This window comes from Pyrgilauda ruficollis, unplaced genomic scaffold, assembly GCF_017590135.1.
Source record: "Pyrgilauda ruficollis isolate IOZ18807 unplaced genomic scaffold, ASM1759013v1 scaffold5, whole genome shotgun sequence".
Taxonomy (NCBI): Eukaryota; Metazoa; Chordata; class Aves; order Passeriformes; family Passeridae; genus Pyrgilauda; species Pyrgilauda ruficollis.
This window is the reverse complement of record NW_024526599.1, coordinates 18,037,455-18,047,079: the sequence shown is the minus strand read 5'-3', so window position 1 is coordinate 18,047,079 and position 9,625 is coordinate 18,037,455. Positions and strand designations below refer to the sequence as shown.

Here is a 9,625-nt window from a genome sequence, read left to right as displayed (position 1 = left end):
TTATTTGCAAATAAGCATTTCATCTTCTCTGGTTGTATTTATAGAAGAGATTGTATACAGAGTTGGGATGGTTTTTGTACAAATTAGAATGTCTCTTTATATTCTCATTGTACTCAAGAATCCTTCTATTGCAATCTTTGCATTAATTTCTTGTATTTATTGTTGATAGTTATAATATTTAAGTTCCCTGCTGCTATACTCCATTTGTTCAGAGATTAAATATCTAAACATGTAATTTTGACTAGCTTTTTACATTTTTATAAAAACATAATTCATATCTTTTGTATTTTGAATTTTAACCATAGATTTGGCTTAATCTGTGGAAGACTTTAAGTGTTGATAGGACTTTGGAAACTAAAAAAATTCTTAATGGAGATTGCCAGTGGATTCACAAGCTGTCTTTTCTTGAAGCCAAAATATTAAAGAACAAGTTTTTTTTTACTTCTAAGTAATAATAGAAAACTAAGTATAGCTTGTATTGTGTTTTGGATAAGTAGATTGGGGATTAAGCAAAGGATGTGTTGGAAAAAACTTATATTGGAATCAAAATAGAATAAATGATATCTGCATAGATTTGGTATGTTGCTTAGTAGCACTGATGCACTGATTTCAAGAGTGGTTTGGTACCTACCACTAATTAAACACAATTTTCATCTAACAAGTTCATTTTCTTTTTTTTTTCATTCATAAAGGAATAATAAGCAGGTCACCTTCCTGTTTCTGTTTTATGCAATATAATTAAGTTCTTCATGTGAGGAACTCAGAAACACTTTAGAAAAACTAGGTCTGAATCTTTGGGAAATAGTTATTTTTTCTAATGGTAAGAAACAAACTAATTTGGTTGGAGTTGCATAGTGTCATATGGTAAGGCAAGTGATCAGATTTGGAAGTGAAAGTAAATTCTGCGCTTTAGTCAGTGAATCTTGCCTCTGGTAAGCTGACAGTCTTGGGATGGGTTATGTCTGGTGAGAATGGATAGGACCAAATGCAGTGTTCTGTAGGAGAAAAATACAGGTCCTAAATACATGCATGTGTTTTCTCTCTTGTTATTGAGAGAAGACACATTCTTTTTCTTAATCTTCTCAATGCATAAAGTTTTCATGGAGACAGTCAAGGAGGAAGGAGGAGGAGGAATAGAAGGAATGGTACAATTTTAAGAGTTGTAAATAGGATAAAGTGCTGATTAAGTAATGTATCAGAAATCCTGCTTCTTTCTTGTCAGGAAGCAGTCTGGAGATAAACCTCTTAGCCAAGACTCTACCTGTGTGTTACCTAGATAGCACATGGCACAGGACATGGCAGGTTCAAATCTCAGACTACAGTCCAAGCATGTGCTTTTCTATATCACTGATCTTCAGTCCTAAACTTGATATTCTTGCAGCAAAATGTGATATTTCTTCTGAATGGAGAAAAGTGAGTAAGGAAAATCATGTAAGTGCAAAAAGTCTGTTCCATAGGCTAGTGGGTCTTCAGTCTCAGCCCTGCCATTCGTTACACTTATGTGGTTGTCCTCAGCTGTTGCTTCTCAGGATGAGTGAACTATTCACTGGTATTTTATAGGACTTATTTGAAAGCTGATTCAAATTCTGAGATTAGATGTCCCAAGAAAATAGATCTGTGGTCCAAATCAAAGATACTTCAGTGTCTGAAAAAAAATCAGCACTTTATAAGTTGAATGCTTAAGCAATAATTTTAGAGGTTCTTATTCCAAAGAATGTGCTGCCTGGATATTGACATAGCACTCCTGCTAATGTGCTAACTAAAGCCTTAGATTGATCTAAGTGGTTCTGAACTTGTGTCTGTGAGTAGTGTGATTTCTGCAGCTCTGGAGAAAAGTTAGGTATAAATAATCACTGTAACCTTCTTGGCAAAATCCCATCTAATTTTGTGCTGAGTTGTTGTTTCTGATCTCTTTCTGAGGATCTAGTTAACTCTCAAGACTACACACAATTCTGTGCAGAGCTGGTTTTTTTGTTGTTGTTTCTTGTGAACAGAGAAAGGCATGGATGACCAGGTATGTGGTGTTCTTGCTGTATTGGGCTAGTATCTTCTTTATACGTTTTATAACAGGATGGGAGGACACACTTCTGTTCTCATCTGCCAGGTACTATGGTGCTTTGCTGTCACTGAACACTTCAGCCAGGTGACCTTCAGGGGATTTGCTAGTACAAGTTCTGAACTCCTTTTATGAACAGCTTTTCCTTTCATGTTACTTTAGTGAGCAAATTTTCAAATTGGGAACTTCTCCATGGAGTCTTTTTGATGGTAGTGGAGTAGAATCTACAAGAAATGTCACTGTTCAATGCAAGTTCAGTGTTTGTTGTTCAGGGATTTCAAAGATAAGTTCTTTTTTTTCCCTTTCTATTCTCTGATGTCATTGTTACTATTCTTTGGATTTTTTCCCTTATTTTTAATCCCTTCTGCAGTCACAAACCCATCCTCTAAAAAAGAAGCATAGAAGTCTCTGTATTCAATGATGATATATACTGGATTAGCTGCAGGAATGCTGTCACATCCAAGAATGTCCAGCCTGTTTATGGTCTTTAGGGGCCTACCTAATGCTGGTTGGGGTAGTTTTTGAGGATATTTTTGTTGTTGTTGTTTTGTTTTTCTTTTGTTTTAGTCCTACATTGGTTGTGCCTTCCCTGGTCTACTTTCAGCAGAAGACTAGGTAGAACACTGTTAATACTCTATTAGGATAGAGTTAGGGATTTTTGCTTTTAGCATGCTGGTAGCTCGCTGTTAAACACATTCTTTACCTCAATTTTTGCCAAAATATGGAGCATAGGTGTAAATCCAGTTTCCCATAAAGTGTAAGAGAATGGCAGCTGCTGTTAGATGCATATCCTAACGGTTTTTGAAATATGTCAAGAGAACTTTTAAGCAATCCAGAATAAAAGGCTATGTACCATGACTTGTTTCTTAGGAGCCTTGCACAATGTCATGCTCAGGTGTTCTTCCACTGGGAAAGCCAACGCCATGAACAAAAAATTCAAGAGTAAGGAGAATGCTCAGCTCTGATGTTGCAGTTGTTTGCAGGGGGTAGTGTACATTCTGTGTTGTAACTGCTAATTGAGTCTGGGGTTTGCCTAATTTTACCTGATCTTACTGGTAAATCAGAATGGGTCAGGTTGGAAAGGTCCACACTGGGTCATTTGGTCAAACCTCCCTGGTCAAGCAGAGTCATCCTAGAGTACATGGGACAGGATTGTGTCCAGATGGTTCTTGAATAGCTCCAGTGCAGGTGACTCCACAGTCTCTCTGGGCAACTGCTCCAGTGCTCAACCACCCACACAGTAAAGAACTTCCTCATAATCAGGTGGAACTTCGTGGACATCACTTTCTGCCGTTTGCCTCTTGTGACATTGTTCAGCACCACAAAGAAAAGCCTGGCTCCATCCTCTTAACACCCTTCCTTCAGATACAGACATTGATGAGGTCCCCTCAGTCTTCACCAGCCTAAACAGGCCCAGCTCCCTCAGCCTATTCTTTTAAGTGATGTGATCCACTTATCTTTGTTGCCCTCTGCTGGAATGACTTCAGGAGCTCCATGTCTTCCTTGTTCTGAGGAACCCAGAACTATTCTTCCCCAGGTGCAGGGCCCTGCATTTGCTTTTGTTGAATTTCAGAAGGCTCCTCTCTGCCCATCCCTCCACTCTACTGAGATCCTTCTGAAGGGCTGCACAGCACTCTGGGGTATTGGCTGCTCCTCCCAGCTTGGTGTCATCAGTGAACTTGTTGAGGAGGCACTATGCAGCCACCACTGCAAACAAGATACTGATAAGTCAGTTCTAAGCAGTATGTACTGTAATTCTGTTGTTTGCTCTTTATATACTCCAGCAGCTTTGCCACTTAAGACCTGGACCAAATGTGGGAAGTTAGAAATCTTACAGTTTTGTACATGTCCAAGTTCTAACTACTCCCTTCAAATACTAGAATAAATTTTTATAAAATAGAGAGCTAAGAGACCTTCAGGAAAATCTCAGTTAAAACTCTGGCAACGAAGTCAAGTATCACAGCCTTAATTATTCTGAACAGTAAATATTGTAATGTGTTAAACTTACACATAAAGGCTTTAGGATTTTAATATATCTTGTAGTCTTATAACTTGCAGATACAGTTGGGAATTGCAGGACTTTTTGAGTGAATACAGAATTGTGTTGGAAGTGGATGCAGTACAATACTCAAGGACAAACTTTTTTATCTTCATGTGCAGTGGTTTGAGCTTTTCCTGTTCAACCATTTAAACAGCAGTAATTCTTGGAGCTACCTGCACTAAAATGGGCCTTAAAAACCTGTATTCCATCTCTGGCTTTTGAAAATGCCTTGTTTTGGTCAGATACCTGTAGACGTCACATTTCTGTGTAGTAATAAGCTATAAAGAGAGCCTATATTTCAATAACAAGGGAATACCTCAATATAAAGAACTGTATTGTTTAGTCTTCAGAAACAGAATAAATTTATCTGAATAACCTTAGCAACAGACTTAGTCCTTGCCTGAGTTCAGTTGTTTTTCTGGTGGACCTGTAAGGTTTCATTAGCTTCTTTACAGAGTGATTTATATTAAAAGACTAGTACCTTTTAACATTTAACATTATTTGATTTGCTGGTTTCAGGTGCTTTACTGGCAATTTAAATAATATAAGTAAATTTGAATGTTTATTTTATCTTCTCATGCCTGCACTCTGGCACCTCTCTGAATTCAGGGTTTGCAGTACATTTGGCTCTAGATCTTTGGCATGTTTTTCATGTGTCTTAGTACTGTCATAAGCTGACCTACTTCAAACTCATCTGGCACATGTTCCTCCCTTCCCAGATGAATTGTCAGCAACTTACCTGTCCTTGGAGGATTTTTCAGTCACTGTGGTATTTACCTGTCTGCACTGCAGTGTAAGGGTGACCAGCCAACCTAAAAGCTGCACTCAGCCATCAGCTGCACCCAGAAGCAGCCCCTGGCCTTGGCTATGTTTGTGGTGTACTTGAGAACTCTTGTATCCAGTTCAGGGCAGTGTCCAGATAAAAGCATTAAGTTAGCTGGTCAACAGTGATGACATTCTTACCTCCATGGCAAAGGCTATCCCATTTTGTTGCTGCAGTTTTATTGTTGGTTTGTGTCATTAAATACCTCTCATGCTGTGAACCCATGCCCTGGCTTGCCTCTGTCTTCAAAGAATGTGGTTCCCTGCCTTACTTGCTGATTTACAAAGAGCTTTCCTTCCCTGCCTTCCTCCTTTTACTTTCTGTTTCTCCTTTTTTATTTTTAATGATACCATGTTGTTGTGTCCTCCAACTAATTAATTTCTCTGCCTTTTTAGAATCCATTATCAGTTTACCACATTTGTTTCTTGTATAGAGTTACCAATAAAAGCAGCTGGCAAATAGTTTTCCTTCTGTGCTTTACATGGTGATCTTCTGTAAAGGAGGCTTCAGCTGTTTGATCCCATTGCCTTCAGTGTCCTTTAGAGGCACATTTTGATACTAAAGAGCAGCCTGAATCTAGTGAGGCCTTTCAGCAGTTCAGTCACATTCATCTGCGTCCTATTTCAAATTACAGTGGGCTTACTGCAATGGGCCAAATTTGCAAAGATTTGCAGCAAGGCTACAAGAAAATAATGTAGTTAATAGAGAAGTCTTTTCATCTTTTTTTTTTTTTCCTAAAAAAAAATAAATACAGGAGTATAACATGCTCCGATACAATTAACACTGTTGATGACAATCTCAATGTTTTTAGTTATCAGTTGTAGATTCCTCCACAACTGCAGCTACTGGATTCAAGTATGAGAGTAGGGGAGATACAAGAATCCCTTGATCTCAGTGACGAAGTGACTCTTGAGTAAATGAAGAACTCTATTTCAAAAATCAGGAAAGCAATCCTTTGTTTCATTCTCTGATGTGAAATAACATTTCATAATATCTAAGTGTTTATTTGAAGGTATTTCTCATTAGCCTGATAATGCCACAAATACGTACAGTACAATGTAAGCAATAGTTAATGCAAAACTCCAAGGACTAAAAGACACATCACAGAGGGCTGCTAAGTGAAGGCTCAGTAAAGAAAATGTTAGTATGTTAATATTTTAGTTGTAAAGTTAGTTACAACTAGTTGCATAAGCAACACAAAGACAGTGCTTTGAATTTGCATATCTTGCTCTTCTGCATTTATTTCTATACATGTCTAGTCGAACACAATGTCATAATATATAATTTTACATTTTAAATATGTACAATAACATTGCCCATTTTCAGACTGATTTTTTGGCAGAATATTTTGTTTTGTTTTCATTGTGACTTTGCAGCATGTTTCTTTAGTTTGAGAAAACCCAGTCAAAGTTTCCTTTAATACCATAAAGTTTACAGGCTATGTTCAAAATACAAAACATTTTTAAAAGTGCAGTTAAAATCAGGGCTTTCATTTATTAAAAGTTCATAAAGATTAAAAACCAGAAGGCTAGATTCTCAACAGAATATAATTTATTGTTGTTTTTATTTGAATGAGCTACAGCGATTTATCAAATTGAGAATCTGGCCTTTCCAACGTAACATTAAGATAAACCTTGCTGTTAAGAATTATTTGTTCAAAGACAGCAGCTCCCTTCAGAGAATAGTAATAATACTGAAGTTTACCTATTCACTTTTAATAACATGTTCACAGAACAGAATGAAAAGCCATTCCAGAAAAGCAGACTGAATAATAAAATCTAATGGTTCTAAATTGAGGTATATTTATATAATACAGTTCTTTCTGTAGGTCTGTACTTGAAGGAGTAGTGTGAAATGCAATCTAAGTAAACTTACATTACTACCACTTTGCTCTACTAGAGTTCAATTCTGCACTGTCTTCGAGCACGTAAAAGCAGCTATATGAATTATGTTTTTAACTGCTGGCTTTAAATAAAATTTAAAAAAAACCAAAACTTGAAAGAGTTGCAGCCTAATATGGCTGGCTACTTTTTTAATGAGTTTCAAGACATTCCAAATTTTGAACATTTTTCAGTTGCTTACTTCTGAACTGCTGATTATGAAAACTATTCTTACTCCTAGTCTTAAAAATATCTGAATTCTTAAATGAGATTAAACTTTCTGATGAATAGTGAATCAGTCCTTTTCTTAAATTAGTATTGCCATGCTCTGTTCAGGTTGGCAAATGCTAAAAGGGAAGTTTTGTGTGAGGATAAAAAACACCAGTTGGTTATGCTTAGTTTATTTTTAGTAACAAAATTTGGAAGAAATATTCTCTGTAACGGTTCCTTTGTGGGCATAGCTTTCATTTACTTACTAATTCAGAGTGATGTTTTTTTAAGTGATTTCTGTAAGTGATTCAATATTCCCTATTCTCTCTACTGTGTCTGTACCTCACTCCCACTCAAATAAAACATTTTTGAGTAGGAAAATAGGCTGAAGAATCAGGGATTTTATCACCTTCAAATTTTTACCTTTATATCTTATGTAGGTGGTTTGGAACAAGGGTAAGATATAAACAAACTTAATAAAAAAACATAAAGAGGCAAGACTAAACTGCCTCGTGTGCCTTTTGTTACAAAGGGGGGTTTTAGCACAAAGGCTGTGTGAGCTTGTTACATTCCTTGAAGTTTTGGTCACAGAATCTACTGAACTTTCAACACTGGATGAGAATTGAGTACAAATGAGATGCATTCAGATGCAGCAGCAGCAACTGCTTATTAATGGTTTTGTTTTTTTCAGGACCAAAAAAATCCTTGTCCCCTGAGCCAGGGTGTTCATTTATTTTACTTTGCTGTAAAGGATATTAGTAGGAGAATATGAAAAATAATTCTTCTAACCTCTTGGGAAGAAAAAAGTGAAGAATATACATTATATGTCTGAAGGCAAATGAGCTCTACAAAAATAAGTTTTGACTGATTCACCAGTGAGGCTAACAGTAATGCATCTTCAGCCTTGTGTAAGAGAGTACTTTGGAATTTCACATCTTAGGAAAAGAACTATTATCCTGTCCAATAAATAACTATGGAAATGTACAAAGTAAGGAATAATTATGTACAGCATTGATAAAACAACCACCATATTGGCTTAATGAAATATAACAGCAGATATTACCTTTCTTTAGTGTAATGTCTTAAAATTAACAGTAACTTGTTCTGCTTGGATCTTAACTTACACAATTGCACAGTTCCCTTTCTTTGGATTATTTCTGTAGGCCACAGACTACTTCCATTCTTCATCTGATGAAAAGATGTCATTCCAGACTGTGTAAGATTTTACATCATCTGGATCCTTGCTGCCATGCAGGTATTTCAGCCTGCCAGAAATACAGCTTCGTCAGAGTCCTTGCCACTGTCTTCACTAGGCAAGCAGCCACCCCCACTTGGGGACCTACAGCTTAAGTCCTCCACACCAGACTCCTGGTCACTGTTGGCTGAGAGGTCAGGATCAGAGCTTTTCAGGTTGTCCTGTGTCAAAATCAGGGCAGAATCTTCATCCCCTTGAGAAGGGCTCCGGGATGGGAATGATTTCAGATCAGTGCTATACTCCTGGGGAGTATTAGCTAAGCTGTTGTTGGAGGTATACAGTCCAAACTGTTTGCTTCGATCTTGTTGCTTACTCTTCACTTTATTATTACCTGATTGTGATTTCTGAAGATTTGCCAATCTCTGAAATAAAGGAAATAGGATTTATCATGTGGACACATGTAGGGCCCAGAAATCCCTTTATATATCCTTGGGTTTTTTTCTTTTTAAATAAACTTCCAGAGCTCAACCCACCTTTTCAAACGGACTATTTGCATTTATGGAGTAGGAGAAGTGCACAATTTGTCACACACCAATGCTGAATTACAGCATTTTTCTTCAGCTACAATTCCCTCTGAGTTACAGAAGGATTAAACTTACTTTCAGTAGTACTTGTGCATCAACACAGGTAAAATTTTATCCTTAAAGAAAAACAGTCTACTTTTATGTCTTAAATGCAAAACATTCACAATAATTTATCTGAGAACAAAGATGATGGCTGAACATCCTCCTTCCAGAAAAGGATGTAGTGTGGAGGGGACTCTGCATCATGTGGAGCTGGGTTTCATTTATCATCAGTTACCAAGTCTGGGGTATCAAGCTCAGCTGCTTATTACCTCTTGCAAGACTTCCAGCTCTTCTTCCAGCTGCTGAGTTTCTTCCTTCACTGCCATTAGATAATCAGTAACTGACTGTCGAGGATGCAGCCCCTTTTCAAAGCGGTTGTACATACCACTCCAGAACCTGGAATTGATGGCAAGGTCAGGAATTTTCCCATTTGGTGAAGTAGTCTCATGAGACTTAAATGCACATCTTTTTTTTTTTTTTTTTTTTTTTTTTTTTTTTTTTCTTTCCCCAGACACATATTGTTCTAAATTATCTATCCAAGCTTATTCATCATTAGAGTGTATACACATAAGTTCATAGACTGTTTAGCAAGGTTAATTTGCATTTCCTCCATCCTGAAGGTGCAACTCATAGGCAGCTGGACATAAGCAGCTCAAACTAATTTTGATAGACAGTAGAAAGAAAGGTGAATGTAGTTTAGATCACAATTGAAAAGGGTTTGCTGAATGCAAGATTTTTCATGCTTTTTTTTTGGTATTATTTTCTTGTCCTACACTATGGGCTTTAGAGCAATG

General features: G+C 37.0%; 1 protein-coding gene across 1 annotated transcript in view; it reads right to left on the bottom strand.

Annotated features, from left to right (window-relative positions):
* Window positions 1-112: 112 nt before the first annotated feature.
* MTMR7 (myotubularin related protein 7) overlaps window positions 113-9,625 on the bottom strand; it is a 47,838-nt gene continuing 38,325 nt past the window's right edge. The window contains exons 13-14 of the mRNA XM_041480006.1: window positions 9,101-9,227; window positions 113-8,627 (exon numbers count right to left, since the gene is read on the bottom strand). Coding sequence (XP_041335940.1) covers window positions 8,271-8,627; window positions 9,101-9,227 — 484 coding nt within the window. The 3' untranslated portion in view covers window positions 113-8,270. The remainder of the gene's footprint in view (window positions 8,628-9,100; window positions 9,228-9,625) is intronic.